This window comes from Agelaius phoeniceus, chromosome 1, assembly GCF_051311805.1.
Source record: "Agelaius phoeniceus isolate bAgePho1 chromosome 1, bAgePho1.hap1, whole genome shotgun sequence".
NCBI lineage: Eukaryota > Metazoa > Chordata > Aves > Passeriformes > Icteridae > Agelaius > Agelaius phoeniceus.
In genome coordinates, this window is record NC_135265.1 from 34,891,046 (window position 1) to 34,908,365 (window position 17,320).

The 17,320-nt window shown below is 40.0% G+C and overlaps 1 protein-coding gene across 1 annotated transcript in view; it reads right to left on the reverse strand.

Annotated features, from left to right (window-relative positions):
- HIBADH (3-hydroxyisobutyrate dehydrogenase) overlaps window positions 1-5,826 on the reverse strand; it is an 85,947-nt gene extending 80,121 nt beyond the window's left edge. The window contains exon 1 of the mRNA XM_054639313.2: window positions 5,676-5,826. Within this exon, the coding sequence (XP_054495288.1) occupies window positions 5,676-5,739 (64 nt within the window). The 5' untranslated portion in view covers window positions 5,740-5,826. The remainder of the gene's footprint in view (window positions 1-5,675) is intronic.
- Between the last annotated feature and the right edge of the window lie 11,494 nt (window positions 5,827-17,320).

Genomic DNA, 17,320 nt, shown 5'->3' on the forward strand with positions numbered 1-17,320 from the left:
CCTTTGTTTTCTTTGTTTCTGGGAATTCCAAGTAACCTTATCAGAAGAATAATTCTCACTATCATACCTAGGCTCATTCTTGCAGACTCTTCACTTTTATCCTGATCTCTTCTTTTCTCACACTATCTCATGGACATCTAACCATCACCTCAAACTCAGCATCTTCAGAAAACTTTCTTGATACCTTTTTCTGCTATCAGTGCTGGCACCAGCAGTGATGCCTATCACTCACAACAGCCTAAAAGACTCAGCCATGATCTGCTTAAATCTCACTGATTCATCCATCACATCTGAGATCTCAGCTGCTTCAGAACCTGGTCACCTGCCTCAACAGACATAATTTTGCCTTGATCTTCACGCAGGGAATTGAGAAGGACATTTTGCCCATGCTACTTTCACTCCTCCTCTGCAACCTGCCTGCTTTTTCTCTACAATGTTACATAAGACTGCTTTGCTTTGATGACTTTTCAAGACTGTCATCACATCTTAATATTAAGACTTCAGCTGGTAATTAGACTGCAGTGACGTGCCTATTGACAACATGCATTTACATTGTGCCTCTAAGGCAGCTCTTCACAAGGTAAATATCCATGAAATGAACACATTCTTCTAATATAAGGCCTCCCTTAAAAATTTTTATTTTGCAGTATCCCCAAAAAGGCATGGAAGAAGTTAGGCTGTGATACAAGATAACTTGCTGACCAGTACTATTAAAGTTTTGTGTTATTGTATTCTATTCCTTTTGTCTGTCTCGTTGTCTGACCATGAATCAGAGACCACTTTCTGTTATGTGCTAAAACATACCCAAATCCATGGGAATTGGGACTGTTGGAGAAGTAGTTCAAATCCTGAGTCAGCTTCTGACTTTATTTTGGCTTGACTTTTCACAGCCCAGTATTACATAAAACACCTGAAAATCAAATAACTTGATTAACCATTTTGAAAAATCTTCAGACCTCCAGGTACTCAAACAGAGGAAAACTGGTTTAGAAGCCTGATTAAATTAGATCACAGATCTAACAGAGATGTTTTCAATTAAATTTGAACCAACTACATTTAGATGCATGGCATATTTTAAATGACTACTTAAGACAGTGGGGATTTGCCAAAAAGAGGATGTTTTAAAAGACAAGAATATTCATGTTTTCCCATTAGATGATCCTCCACAGGTGATTTCACAAAATGTGATGTCCAGCTCACATATGTTGACACTTTTTAGCATCTGACATGTAGCACAAACTCAGTTTTGAAATAATTGTAATTCAAACATCTAAGGACTGATATTCTGAAAACCACATCATGTATGCTAACTAATTCCATCAACTGTATAAGCATTTGCTGAAACTGTCCCTATGGTATTGATCCCATTTTACTTTGACCATAAAATCCAGAGTAACCTGCTGCAATTACATGGCTGGAAAAATGCCCAGTCCACACTTAACTTCTAAGAGAGGTCAGAACATCAGAAGAGAAGCAACAGAATCTACTTTTAAAATAATCACTGATACCATGTGCAACTAATTCTCCTTCCCTGGGAACAGAAACAGCAATACAGATTAATCTGTAAATCAAGATAATTGTGAGCAAAACCAGCTATAACTATATCGACTCCAAAGAAATTGGGCTTTTCCCAGATGATTCTTCATTATTCTCTTCAGGGAATATGTGCTTGCAGATCTCATGCCTATGAAAAGTCAATTGATGAGGAGACCCAGTTATGACACTCTCACCAAATTTGGGGCTTATGGTCAATACAGATAAAATACAGATGTTTTACTTTGAAAAGTCAGCCTACAATAGAAAAATTTTGCCTAATGTGCAGTTTCACAAGAATTTTACCTTAAAACCAATTTAATTTAAAAAATCAGCAAGGGTTTACGAATCTCTTGAATGTCTCTTCTTGAACAAAATGCAACTATTAGAAGAGTAACTTCAGAAACGCACAGATTGCAATCCTGTCTTTAGAATACCTAGCCTGTCAATGACCTAAAATTTGTCTTTTCAAGCTTTATATAAAGATACTGAAAGCAGTTTTCTTTTTAACCTGGATGATGACAAGTTTAGATCATTTCAGATGTTTACATTTCATTTTACACTATCTCCCAAAGTAACAAGTCTTACAGTTTCAAGAATGAATTCCAGTTCCAGGGCTGCCCTGATTTCACTGCACATACTTGACTGCACAAGCACTATAATATGCAGAACTGAGGACATCTCTTTGTAATCAAACAAAAAGAGACTAATAGCTGGGTAGAAGCACAGAGAGCAGACTTGGAAAAAATCCAATGTGCTTGTACTCTAACTGGCCAAGAACAAGACTGAAAAACAAGTAATTCCCAAAATATAATTTCAACTATATTACTAAATTCTTGGCTTTATAAAACTTGTTTTGAACCATATTCACCAAATGGCACAAGGATGAGAGTCCACACAGCCTCATCCCATAAGAGATTCCTAATCAGAATGGTTGTAGTTCATATTAATATCTCAATCTCTCTGGATCAGTGAATATTAATGTTCTCGACCTCTCTGGATCCTCTTTTTCAATATGTGAGATTTAACAGGATCACAGGGAGATGCTCAGAGTAAGCTCAGCTACTGAAGCTGCTGGTTTTGCTTGGGGCTTTATGAGAAAATACACATGAAGACACTTGACAAGGAGAAGGAACACGATGACAATTCAATATGAGCCACTAAGGGAAAGATTTTCCCATTGATTTAGCATCTGAAGTTCAGGTACAAGCACAACAGAAGACATCATCCCTTTTCTCTTTCCTACTTTGAAAGAAAGGATCAGAGTGAGCTTCTGTGTTTTGTGGACTTCAGTATGTAATTTATAAAACCCCTACTGAAACTAGATCCTGGGAGGGAAAAGGATGAAGAAATATAGAAGTTAGAGAGGCCAAAGGTACAAAGGTAGAATCCTTCTGCTCCTAGAAGTTTTGCCAATGGAATTTAAATTGCCCCATGGTCACTGACTTTTAAAGGTTATGCAGTGATTTGGAGAAGTGCACTCTGCCAAAATAATAATTTAAGATGATTACAATACTCTAAATTTGGCCAGCTTTACATTGAAAACATCCCACTTGCTTTTTTTTGCCTCTGTAAAGGTCTACTGATCAAAACCAGAGATGCTATCTTGTAACACTCAGTGTCTTCTTATACATCATTTTTATCTGTACCTATACCTCATTAAATGTTTGCTAATACCTTACAGAGAAAATCATGTAGTAAGTACTGTTCATCTAAAAAGAATATCAAGTGTACACTTGATTCCTTAACTAAGTTATGTGCTGGACTTCTGAGCAGCAGATCTTCTGTCATAATCCTTGCTTAGGAATCAAAGCTTCTCTGCACCAGAGCATAGATAGTCATTCAACAGTTCAAGCAGAGCTCCTGAGTCAGAAAAAGTATTGTTACACCAGCAAAAGTACTATTTAATTATTAAGTGAACAAGTCCCCTCCACTCCAACAAAACTACTTGTAAGGACATTTTTGCTCTCTAGCATGGTACTGTCTTTGATGAACAGCTCCCTCAGCTGATGAATCTCCCTTCACCAGAAAATCTTTTCTCAGTCACCATAATTCATTAACCTCCTCTTCTCTCTCCCCCAGAAGTCCCCAGGAGGGATATCCATCAAAAATATATTGGATATCTCCATATCCATCAAAAATATATTTTTAAGTAAGGTCATATAAACCCTCTCTATGAAGCACCTTTGTCAGTGCCTGCCAGCTGCAGAACACAAGACTACATAGTCTCTGTCCAGCTGACTAATACACAAACATACACATCCAAGAAGCTCCTCCAACATCTGCCCTCAGCTCTTTATTTTCCTCCTAGACAATTTAACAATCTCTAGCATAAACATACAGAAAAAACAAACCATCATGGTCAGCACCAGCTGCAAACAGCAACTGACCAAGTAACTAAGGAGCCTTCAGTAGGAGAAGGAAGACAGCTTGCTTGCTAGCCAAGCTGTGGTGTTGGACAGCTCTCAGAGCTGGCACAAATCCTTCACCAGGATGGCATTTCACTCAGGACAGATGATGAAATCACTACTCAAACTCCAACTGTCAGACTAAAGAAAAGAATGGCAAACTTAGTAAATGCATTAGAGATGGGGAAGCCAGGACACATAACTAAGCAATTGAGCTTAGCCCTTAAGAAGGCTTAATGCTTAGACCTTCATCCCATAAACATTTCTCAGAGTCAAGAGTACTTTCAGCACAGTCACTACTGACTAAGTCAGAGCTTAAATGCTGTGGGTGAAATTTTCTTCTATGGAAGTTTATCGGGAGAGTCACAAGTTCTCCTTAGACTCAGTTACAGTTTTTTTCCCCAAGTCTTCAGGTAAAGGCAAACTCTATTTTTCAACTTTAAGGGCCAGTGTTGCTTTGCTTTTCAGACCTATGTTCATCACAAGGAAACAAGATCCTCACCATCTGCCCTACATTAAACCAGATCATTTGGAAATTGACCATGACAGTGGATTTCAAAGCTCTTACAGAAATAACAGTTACCATGCACAGAAAGTTCAAAAATCCTTGAAAGCTATTGCTTTCAATTGTGGTATCACAAAAGGTACTAAACACATAAACAGTTCCCCTGTATTTAACTTTACTAGCATGAGACCAACATGCCTGCTGTACCTGAGCTATTACTTATCACAACATCAGAACCACAGGTACCAAAAAAAAGCATCAGTGGAAAATAGACAGTGAAGTAAAAAGAGCACTGCAAGATAACGCCAAAATTGTCAGACGTTTTTCATTCATTAGTTTAAGTGAGGCTTAAAGGGGAGTTACAATGTTTTTAAAGTTACCTACTTACAAAAAATTCAGTAATTCCTGAAACATTTCCCTAAGTGTCAAGATTGTAGAACCATGTACCATTTAAAAGAATCTATTTCTTCTACTTTGCTAGTTAAATACCTTCACCTATGTGTTAGGAGCTGAACCACAGAGTGACATACACGACCACAGACTGCCATCAAAATGACAGTGAAAAGCCTACTGGAGCTTTATTTTTAATAATTTATTTCAGCAATTCAATTACTTAGGAACAGCTCTGTGATTTTTCAGGACTCCGGAAAGGGAAAATGTCTAGGTCCAGTTCTACAAATACGTTCTTCCTTTGCTTGCACCAACAGGACATCTGCAGTGCTTGCTCCTTCCACTGCCCGTGAACCAACCACAGGTGAGCACCAGTGCCTGCAGAGCCGACACAGGAGGAAGTGCCGCTGGATCTGCCTTCGGTTTAAAGAAAATAATCGGATGCAGTGACCGAGAGAGCTGAGCAGCCCAAACCTAGGTAACAGGTACCGCAGATATGTCACTGCTGCCACAGGAGGCTTTTACGGGCTCTGATGATTTCCAGGCACGCTATTTTAAGCGAATGAGTGAAAACATTTATTAAGCCAAGCCGCTCCGAAGCTTCGGTGGAGCCCCGAATAAGGCGGCAGCGCTAGCGCGCCGTGCCAGCCGTGACCGCCCGGGGGTTCCGTCACCGGGGATGCCGCACACGGAGGCGGCCCCGGAGCTGTACCGCGCTCGGAGGGCCCGCGGCCGCCAAGGGCAGCGCGGCAGCTGCGCGCCCCGGGAGAGGCCCGGCCTTTCCCCGCCCGGCCGGCAGAGCGGGGCCACTGGAGCCGAGGGAAGGGGTAGGTCCTTACCCATCACCCGCCGGTGCCAGCGCCACCAGCCCGCAGGTCCCCTGCGCACCACCGCTGCGGCCATGCTGCGCCCCCGTGCCGAGTGACCTCCGGCCCGCCGCCGCCCGCCGCCACCGCCCGCGCGCCGCGAGCGGCAGCCGCCGCAGCCAACCACGGACGGCGCTCGGCGGGGCGCAGCCAATGGGAGTGCGCAGCGTCCTCCCTGCGGGCGGCCGGCCCCGCCCACCGTCCCGTGACGGATGGGGCCGGATTGCGGGGCGGGGTGGGGGCCGGGCCGGCGCTAGAGATCTCATTGGAGCGGTGGGACACTGTATCCCGCTGCCCGCGGCTCCCGGGAAGGCGTTCCTTTCCAGCTCCGCTTGCCTGTGCCTGCCCGCTGTCGCTTCGTCTTCTTGCTCTGCTGCCGGGGGAGGAGGCTTGGCTGAAGTGGCAGAAAAACGGAGCGCCAGCGTTTTGGCGGAGACAGCTTGTGTGCGAGACGGGGCCCTCGGGGCGATGGAAAACGCCGCCCTGCACTGTTTTGTCGAGTCAGGTGGCAAATAATAGTTGGCGCTCATTGAGGGTTGGAATTAGATGATCTTCAAGGTCCCCTTCCAACCCAAACCATTCTGTGATTCTGTGACTGGCTTCGTCGTTGTGCGCCGCTTCACCCCGGCTGGGCGCCAAGCGCCCCCCAAGCCGCTCCATCGCTGCCCCTCCTCAGCTGGACAGCAGGGAGAAAATTCAACGAGAGGCTCCCGGGTCGAGATAAGGATGAGGAGAGAGCACTCACCAGTTACTGTCTTGGGCAAAACAGGCTCAGCTTGGGGAAATTAATTTAATTTGTTTTCAATGGCATTAAATAGGATAATGAGAAATAAAAACCAAGACTTAAAACACTTCGTCCCCATCCCTTCCTTTCTCCTGGGCTCAACTTCACTCCCGATTTTTCTACCTCCTCCTCCTTCAGTGGTTTGGGGAACGGAGTGTGCAATCGCTTCATCCCACGTTGTCTCTGCCGCTTCTGCCTCCTCCGGGGGAGAATTTCTCACACTTTTCCCTTGCTGCGGTGTGGGCTTCCTCCCATGGGAGACATTCCTCCCTGGTCTTCTCCAGGATGAGTCCTTCCCCTGGGCTGCAGATCTTCACAAACTGCTCCAGTGTAGGATCCCATCCATAGGGTGCAGTCCCTTGGGAGCAGACCGTTCCAGCGTGGGTCTCCCTGAGGGGTCACAGACCCTGCCACCAAACCAACTCCAGCACAGGCTTCCTGGTGGGTGTGCCCAGAGGCCTTTGGGAAGTGTCCTCTAGGCACATCCACCCGCTCCAGTGTGGGGTTCTCCATGAGCTGCAGGTGGATCTTTTCTCCACTGTGGACCTCTATGGGCTGCAGGGGGACAGCTTGTCCCACTAGGGTCACCATGGGCTGCAGGGACATCTATTCACAGAAGGCAGCCCTGTAGCACCCATCCACTGCCAAAATTTTGCCATGCAAACCCAGTACAATTGGGCCCAGAGCACATTTCCCAAAGGCCTAACACAGGGTAATAAAATTTGCAAGAGCCCAGCATCTGGAGACCCCGCTGGCAGCTTTGGGAGAGCTTCAGGCAGGTGTGTGAGGAAGCACATCACGCTCTGAGGGAGGGCAGACTGGAGGCAGGCGAGTGCTGCCATCTCAGAGCAAAGCTTCAGCTCCAGTCCTGAAGCTGCCACGTTCATCTCTTTGGAACAAAGCAGTTAATTTCTTTTCCTGACAGAAAAACTTGCCTTGCTTTGTTGTGCCAGGATGCTGGGTGCTCCCTCAGTCATTAGATTACTGTCATTAGGTCAGAGCTTTTTTTGTAGCTGTTATGTAGTATCATTTACAGACTTCTGGGAATCATGAGGCACAGATCTCGGCTCCCACACAACATGTCTTCATTTAATTATATGTTAGCACAGAAAGAATAGGCTAAATATATATGAGTTCGGCTCTCCTATCATATATATTTTTATATTTACCAGTATAAAGCAATACAGTCAAATATAGTTAAATCAACCTAGCTCAACATAAAGAAATTTTGTGGGCAGGGAAGGCAGCTGTGGTCATATAGTAGCTTTACTGTGACATGTGAGAGTGTTACCATTCAGTAGGCTGATCTCATACCTTCACCCAGTTGCTTTTTTCTCTCATTGCCTCTCATTGCCTCTCAGCTGAGCACTGAGACAGAATATGGCGTGAGAAAAAAAGAAAAATCTCTGTATTAAAGCAATGGAGACACAAACACAGAAACTCTTCCACTTGATAACACTTTGCAAAACATTGGAAGCTCCACAGATGCAATTACACCAATATTTTTGTAAGCTCAGTCATGTCTTTCACTGGGCCATTTGAAGGCTCCCAAGTGAATAAAGCTACTGAGCTACCCTTCTCCTCAGTGGGGAAGAGGTTGACTACCATCTTGTATTTGATTTTTTTTTTTTTTTTTGTGATGAGAAGAGGTGTGACTCCTCATTGAGCAGCTATACTGGCAGAAATTTGTACTGAGGTATGGTCCAAATAAGGTATTTGGAAGTCTTTAAAACCTGATTTTTACATGTAATCACACAGTACTTAGAAAACATGGGGGTTTTTCGCATTCCAGCCTGCTTCTTCACCACCTTACATTTTCAGAGTCATTGTCCCTTTACCAATTTGGTCTAGACTCCTATCAAGTCTGAACTGAGTTAGAAAAGTGACTTCAGTTTTGGGATTTTTTGGGGGGGTGGGAGAGAGGGGAGCTAAATGTAGAGGAATGTGTGAAGAGTCTAAAGTTGTACTCATTGTGGTCCTTGAGTTCTGATTTTTAACTCTCATTACAAGATGCAGCTTCACCCCTGTAGCTGCATCTTTCTCTACACCTTTCTCATGTCTAAGGTGGTTTTGTCTGTGTAGGTATAAAAAAGGCATTCTTTGTTTCAAAGGTAAATGAGGACAATAAACTTAGTACCAACATAATAAAAATACACTATAATTGCTCCCAAAAAAAGAAGGAGAAAGTGGAAAAAGGATAGTCCTATTCATAAAAATGTAGTAGGCTTAGCCTTGTATTGCTTTGCCAACACACTTGTGTATAAAGGCTTGTTACAGACATGACCACTATAATACTATAGCTTTTACATTGCTTTTGCACAGAATGTACTTTTGCATACAGATAAAATTCCTTGAGATTAGATTAAATAAAATCTCTGCTTACATTATGAACACTGATAGAACTGATATTAATAGTTTAGTACCACTAAGGTAGCCAGTATGAGAAGGAAACACTTGTGGGGCTAGATGGTGCAGGATGACCATACTGCAGAGCATTTTCAGAAGGGAGAAATGAAATTAATAGAGGTTTTGGTTTTTATTTTCTCCAAAATGCTCTCTAGAGTTGTTTGAACTTTTAGTAGGCATATAGTACAGTAAGTTCCTTCTGTTAAAAGTAACTTTGCCTTTGTAGAAGTTTCTCTCTCTAAGTTTTGCTAGTTAATTTTGGTTGTGTGTTTATTTCTTTGCCTACCTAATTACATTTTTCCCACATAAAATGAAGGAAAAAAGCTTTGCTAACGTAAGAACATATTTGGTTTAAGTAAATGGCCATGAAAGCTTTTACTTACATTAAAACCCAAGACATAAATGCTGATTATTTTTCAAACAAAACAGCGTGGTCTCCTTACTCACACCTAGTAGTGGGTTTCATAAAGATTTGTATGTGATGACTTCTGAAATTACCTAGTTAAAATGCAAATAAACTGTTATTTGTATAGCTTGGTTCTACAAATTATTTTTTCCTTGTGTTAAGAATGGAGATATATACCTCATTTGAGTGCATACAATCTCTACTTTTTAAACAAAAATGTTTTCAAGTAGTGTAAGTCAAGTATAAAATTGTATACAAAAATAAATTCACTGGCTATTTTTAACTTCCAGAAAAATTTCCAGAAATCAGTGATTACACTGTAAACATGCCACAAAAGCCAACTCTTAACAAGTGTGCCTTTGCCAGAGGTAGAGAGATTGCCAATGTTTAATTTGCTTTAAATTTTGTTTCATCAATGGTGTATTGTATCTTAAAAGCAGTAATGTCAACCTTATGGCTGAGGCATGAAATGGGATCTCAAAATATCATACTGATTATGGTTGGAAAAATTTTCTGAAGGAGAACTTCCTAGCCTACTTGTTGCTTTAGCACAGGTAGAGTTTGTACAACACATAAAAAAGAACAGGATAAGAACTGTATATGACAAAGACAAATAGTAAATATGTAACTGGTATATGTCTATTTTCATTAGCAGATCTTATGGGACTTTATAAAAACAGTATAGATATTATTTTAAGAACTGATTTTTTAGCTGCCAAACCCCTATAAGTCATTGTTGCTACTCAAACCTAGGTATACCTGGAGATCCTCCCACTCAATCCAGTCAATTCAGGCTTTTGACAGCTTCCTATACTGGACCTGTTAAATGAGCAGGATTTCAAAAAAAACCCTCACTGTTTATTCCCACCCTTGCATTACAGTTTATAGCCCCCTCAGGCATGCAGATAGAAGTGGTGTTAACCTACAGCCTTTCAGTTATGTGTTTTACTGTCTGCTCAACAAATGCTTGCAGTGGCACACTCAGTCCTCACTCTGGATGGACTGAATGGGCCAGGCTTAAATCAGCTCCTAAACTACTGGGTGTTGGTAATGTAAAACCAAATTATTACTAGTGGGAAGACTACTGAGGTTCCCAGCTTTAGACCATCAAAAAAAGTGTATATTTACTTATATAGTACCCAAATAATGCTTAGTGACATAGTAAATCTAGATCTTTGTGTTTAAGTGACTGAGATTCATTTTCTTACCCTGTAAGAAGTATGTGTATACCTTAGGTGTACATCATGATTTGTGGTATTGGAACATGGATATTAAAACATGAGAACTTGTCAGAGCATTTGTAATACAGAAAGCAGCTGCTATTCTACATTAATAGGTAGGTAGTTTTCTAAGTGTTGGTACATCGTGCCCAGTAAGTTACAGAACATGTAAAGAAATGTAATCAAACATGTAAATAAAGAGAAAAAATGTAAAGAAGGCTACTCCCTTCATTCTTAGTCTTGAAAATATGGCCATCTTATTTTTCTTTAAAAGTCTCAATATAAAAGGACAAAACAAAGAATTAAAAAACCCCACAACCGAAGAACACAGAACATTTATAGTATTTTTTGGTCAGTTTTCATTTTCTTACATTTAAGGTTCTTTTTTCCCTTAATAATAAGGTATAATAATAAGGAACCTCTGAAAACAAAGGGAAATTATACACTGTGCCAAAATATGCTAAGGGTAACTAGATTCACTTCAGAGCCTGCCCCTGACTTTAGCTTCATTGGCATGAAATAATCACATTTGCTCAGAGGTTTGTTATTGTTGTTGTTGTTTGTTTGTTTGTTTAGGTTTTTTGTTCTTGGTTTGGTTTGGTTTGGTTTTGGTGTGGGGTTTTTTGGGGGTTTGGTTTGGCTATTTTTTTCTCCATGATTTTTGAGAGATACTCTTTTCAGGACATCAAGTTTTATAGTCTGGGCTGATAACTAAATTTCCACTGAATTTAACAAGAGTTACAAGCATAGGATGCTTGTAAAATGGGCCCCTCATTGCAGAGTGATATTTAAATTCAGTGTTAACACTACTTAGTGTAGCCAAAAGAAACTATAGTGGATGCAACAGAACATTTAAAACTTGAATCAAATTATTTGGTAGCCAAACCTACAGTGTTCCATTCCTCCTTCTAACCTTTCCTCTTGTATTTGTTGGATTTATTTGTCTGCATCAGAGAGCTGTTATAATATTTCAAAATGCAATCAAAGCACAGTGTAACTGCTCAGGAAGGCCTGAGCTTCAAATAGTTGGAGTTGGGAAAGCATTCCAGAGAAATATCCCAAAGTATTTCCTCTCTGACTGGTCATTTCTGGAGACAGTCTGCTAGGCTAGAGGGACCTTGGGTCCAACATAATATAACATTCTTCACATTTGTAAATATTTGAGTTGGGATTCTCAGGGCAGCATTCATTTCTTAGCTGTGCACATTTTGCTAGATAATGAACTGGAATGCATAAGCAGCAATGCAAGTGGTTATTTTTGCCTACAGGAAAAAAGCTCCTGTGTAACTGGACCTCCTTTATTACTTGCTGAATCATATGATATATCCTGCAGCACTATGCATTTTAGTAATCAACCTTGAGCTAAATATGTGCGAAGTTTGGAATGTTGCATATACCTAAGGGAACACAAATTCCAGGCTTCTGTGGGAATGCAGTGCCCTGGAGGAACATAGAAGCTTTGTTTTGGTATGAAGATGTAATGTCTGTTCTATCAGAAGCATTTGTACTGTAGTTTGGAAAGCAGCTGCATCTCACTGGGACATCAGGCAAATGTTAGAATGGGCAGGCTACCACAGGGTAGCAATACACATTTATTTGTACTAATTCATACCAAGATCAGTAAAACACAACAGTTTTTGTCCTCTTCTTAGCTCTGATAAATCCCATTAGGATGTTTAGGCTAGCCTGTACTGAGTTTCCTGGAGAGCTGGCTGAAAAGATTCAAGTACCTATTTCCTAGAAGAACTCAATTGTCCCATTCAAATTCTCACACAAGGAGGATGTAATAGAGACACTTTATCTAGCTGAATTTCATGGAACACAGTGTGAATTTTCCAAAGTCCCTGAAAAGATTTCACTCAAACAACTAGTCTTCTTAAGCATTTTGCTAAATGGAATGTGTTGCAGTTCTGATTATGAGCAACTTCAACAGCTACTGTCTTTTACAAATAAGTAGGATGTTTTACATGGGTGACTGCATATATGTTGTACCATGAATAGACACAAGAAACTGACAGAAGAACTGGAGAACTGACTCAAAAAATTTCATGTGTAAATTACCAGTAGAGCATCCTGTAGCAATTTAGGATTGATTTCATTTTTGTGTTTTAACTGAAAGATATGTTTAACATTTCTGATGGATTTAGAATCTAGCGGTGTTTATTAAATACCTTATTTTACAAGCTTCTTTCACATGACAGAAATGCAAAGAGGATGATGACTTTGTTTCAGATTTAGATGGGCAGATTCTGTAAAAGCAGCTGAAAAAGGAAACAAAATACAAAAGAAATATTGCTACTTATGAAAAATATATGATATCAGTCATGGTGGTTTTATTTTACCTGCAAGTTTATTTTCTACCTGCAATTCACTAAATATAGAACATACTGATCTGTGTAGGAATTGCACAAAACTCAATGTCCTTCTGCCAGTTGTTGGGTACTGATGTAGCAAAAGAAAGTGAACATTGTAGGGCAGCTACTATGGGAAAAGTAGGGAAAAGCAACATGGAAAAGCTACATGGTACATTGATCAAAACCAAGGAGTCTGAGTAAGGATTAGGTAATTGTTTCCCAGGAAAAGATGCATGCATATAAAATATAGAAAAATAGTTTTTTTCCAACCAACATATGTGTATCAGGTTAAAAGCATCAACCTCACATTAGTCTGATAAAATCCTGAACTAACTTCCTTATGATACAGAAAGAGGAAACCTGACACTAACTCAGTCCTTGGGTTTTCCTACACCAAAGGGTAGGAAACCACATTGCTTGAGAAGGATTGTCTTTTTATGGCATGCTCCTGAGCAATGTCTTGACTTCACCCAGTGGGAGGTAATCCTGTTCCTATCAACTCTATTCTCAAGAGTTTGTTCCTGATTTTAGAGGAAGCAACATAAGGTCCCTGAAGGAGCAAGGTGCATTCCACACCCCTGGCTTGCTAGAAGTTGTAGCCAGAGCATAACCCACTGCAGATCAAGAGAGCAATTAATTAACTTTTGATAAAGTGACACTGTTATTAAAGTAATATAAATCAACGTAAAAGAACCAACTTATTTTCTACACTTCAGCCCTACTGAAAATTTAAAATTAATTCACTCTGTTTAACATTTAAGAGTTTTAAATACAAATCGCGCCTTTGTTTTTAGCCCTATAATTTCATCACAGACAATGCATATGTATGGAACATTTGTTTATTATTAACTTTTGTTTACATTTCTGTTATATATTAATGCATTTCTCTACTGAATTTTAAAAATAATGTGATTTTTGTTGTCTTAAGAGCAACCAACACTAGTAAGAAATGAATTTACTTTTGACACCTTGATTATAACTAAGTAAAATTGAAATGCAAATTTGGTATGTCGTGCCAGCCTTTTGATAGCTGATAAATTCTAGGAAAAGATGCACAAGAAAAAACATCATGACAAGCTTCCAAAATCCAGAGTTGTTGATATAGGAAACACAGTTTTCTGAGTCAGATTTTTTTCATTATTATAATTTCTGTGAATTTGACATAGCATGCCTATTCATGTACACAAACCAATGCTTTGATCTACAAATAAGATGGAATAACAAATATTTTCCATTACTGATTTGTTTGAAAGAAAAGTACTTTTTGAATGTTTTTCCCCCTAGTAACACATTAACTTCACTAAACATGAAATCAAACTTCAATTTGTTACTATTAAAAAATGAAAATAAATGTACCATTATCACTAGACTAATATAATCCTGTTATCATCTTATTAGATAAACAGTGACAATGTTGTATTTCTAATAGTCTCTAGAGATACAATAAATCTAGTAGGGGAATGTCAGCTTGGTCCAAGACAGATTAAATGTAGAGAACTGGAGTATAGTTCCCAGTAAACAAACACTTTGGGGTCAGGAGGTCGTACTTGCTCAGCTGTTCTTCATAAGCCCTATTGGAAATAACTTTCATACCATCACTGAATATATTCCATGCTACCTAATAATACTGAAGGCCGAGTACAGTTGTGATATAAATGATTTCTAAGTGAAATATTGAGTGTGAAATGATCAAAAAGCAATATGTAAATGGAAAATCAGGGTGATGTTAGACATGCAATGGGTGCAATTCGTGAGATTTTTCTTGCTCTTTTGTGGGAGAAAATCCATCCCATTTGAAAGCTTGTGCAAACTCCCACTGACAAACGAGTTGATTTGGCCCCAGCAGACCTGTGATTAATGTGACAAAAACTAAGACTAACTGCATTTTAATTTAGAAAACAACTAGGAAGAATATTCAATTAATTTTCCCTTGCAGTTGACTAATTGCAGCAGAATGAGAAACACAAGTCAACAAAGGTCTGGGAAGGAGAGAGAGAAGTACAGAATGAATTTGCTTTTGTCATCTCTTCTATCAGGCAGAAAAATGCCTGGATTCCGGGAATGCTAAAATAAAGATATCAATGTGTGGATTATGATGGGTGAAGGTCTCAAATCTGGTAAGATAACTTAGTGTTTTTCAGACTCATACATCTGTCACCCAATTTTATGGAAAAGCTGCACTACTTACAGACTGTATAAGTAACAGATACTGTTGACAAGTTCAGTCAGGCCTCAGTGGTAGCATCTATGCAGGCAGTTTCATGAAGCCTTAAAAAGTCTCCTTCAGCACAGACATGGTATATTCAAAATATGCAGATATGCAGACCAAATGTTGCCCACTGACATATCCTAGCAAAGATAATGGAAATAAACACTGTAAAAACAGATTTTTTACCATGGTGTTTGTGTACAAAACACTTATTACAGGCCCAACAGATCTTTTGCCATGGAGTGAACTAAAGCCATATGTCATGGCTGTAACCTTGCTGTGGTTTCAAAAGAGTTGTTACCCATATTACTAATGTAAATTTTATTTTGATTGAAAGTTTCCAGTTCCAAGACACAACAACATGCAACCACACTTTGGACAACAAAGTATGCTAACTTGGCTACATCATAATGTAAAATATTTATTAGCGAAAGGGAGATCCATTTAATAAATATGTTTCTTTTTGTAGAAAGTTCAAGAGTCTTCTGCCTTTAAAAATATTTTTCATACAAGGAAATCAATTTGTGAAATAAGAAAAGTTATGAGAGTTGTGTGATTAGAATATATTTGCATTTCTGAATGGTGCTGATGAAATAATACCAGAAAGGTGACGTTACTTTCTGTATGCAAATTTGCATAGCAAATCCAACATATTCTTCTCTGTACAATGTTAATAAACACTGTAGAATAATAAATCATTGGGGGGTGAATTAAAGACAAATTTTCATCTAAGCACTGTGTTTCTTAGTAATTGATTTGTATGTAATGTATGTAGCAATATGGTAATTTTTTTTCACAGAATTTAAGAACTCGTAAGAGTTTCAGAACTCAAGCAGTAGAAGGTGAGACTTGAAATCTGCTGACAAAGAAGTTTTCTGTACAAATAGCTACACCAGAGCTTTAGACCCATCTCCAAGCTGAATGAGGGGCTGTGGGGATAGCAGCATGAGTCAATCTCTGTGTTGAGACCCAGGCCAGGCTCAGCCTCTCCCAGGTGCACGGCATGACCCAACAGCCCTTTTCCTTGGTGCCAAATCAAGGCTGACAAAGAATTCCTGCATTGCTCAGGTGGTACCGGTCTTGGCAGGGAACTGTGAAGCTGCACCAAGCCCCCCAGTTCGAGCACAGCTGCTCAGGGAACCAAGGAGCAAGAAAAGCCAATATAATGCTAGAGACACAACTGCCTGAGCCAGGCTAGGGGAGCTGGAGACAGCATTAGTATGAGGACACAGACATCTTTAGATCCTTTCAGAAAAACATAAACCATTATGAGAAAATAGGAAAGCTGCCAAGCTTTGTGCAGATATAGTATACAGACCCTCTGTGCTCTGTCAGTGGTGGCAGACAGTGCTGGAGGGGGACCCAGAAGGGGATACAAGAAGCATGCTGTAGGCTGCTGTGGAAAGTGCCTTCCTACTTTCGGTCCCTCAGGTTTAAGTGCTGCACTCCAAGGTACAAGAACTTTTAAATTCTCATTGCTTGTTTGTTTCCTGCCACATGCAGTTTTCCTGCCTCTGAAAACAAAATGTTGGTCATTTGGGAGCTTCCTATTACTTTCAGATAGAAAAGATAAAAGGGTGAGAGAAACAGTAAATCTACTAAAGCATGCCAAACAAAGGTATTTACCTGTTCTATATCTGCTAGGATTTCAGTGACACCTACTCAGTGGTCATTTACATGCCGTGCTGTGTATGCCAGTAAGAGGTATGCTGGAGGGGAAAAACCCCCTTGCAAACATCATAAATAAGAAATGAAACACTCCCCCAGACCTGGGTCTCCAGTGCACATATATTAATTACACACCAGAGGGTAAAGCCTCAGTATGTGCAACCATTTAATTCATTATTTGCATTTATTAAAAACATTCCTTTTCACTTTAACAATAAAGTAACCCAACAGTGAAGTAACAGCAATTCAAATGCAGTCATTTACAGACGTGTGGTTTCTTGTGCCCATTGTACAGTGCAGTGCTGCCAAGTCTCACACCTTAGAAGTAAGCTCCTGCTCTCTCCTCTGTCACACACATACATGCACACACATACAAAATTTACATGTCTGCTCTCACCTATACTCTTTTGGGAAAACCCACAAATTTCATCAATCTCACTCCACAGATTTAAAAATCCTGGCAGCTTTTGAATAGCTTTTCTTCATCAGCTACAATTAAGTGTTGGAAAAGAAATCCAAAGTACACAAAGAGAAACTTTCTCCTTAATCGGAAATGTTAGCAATAGTATGG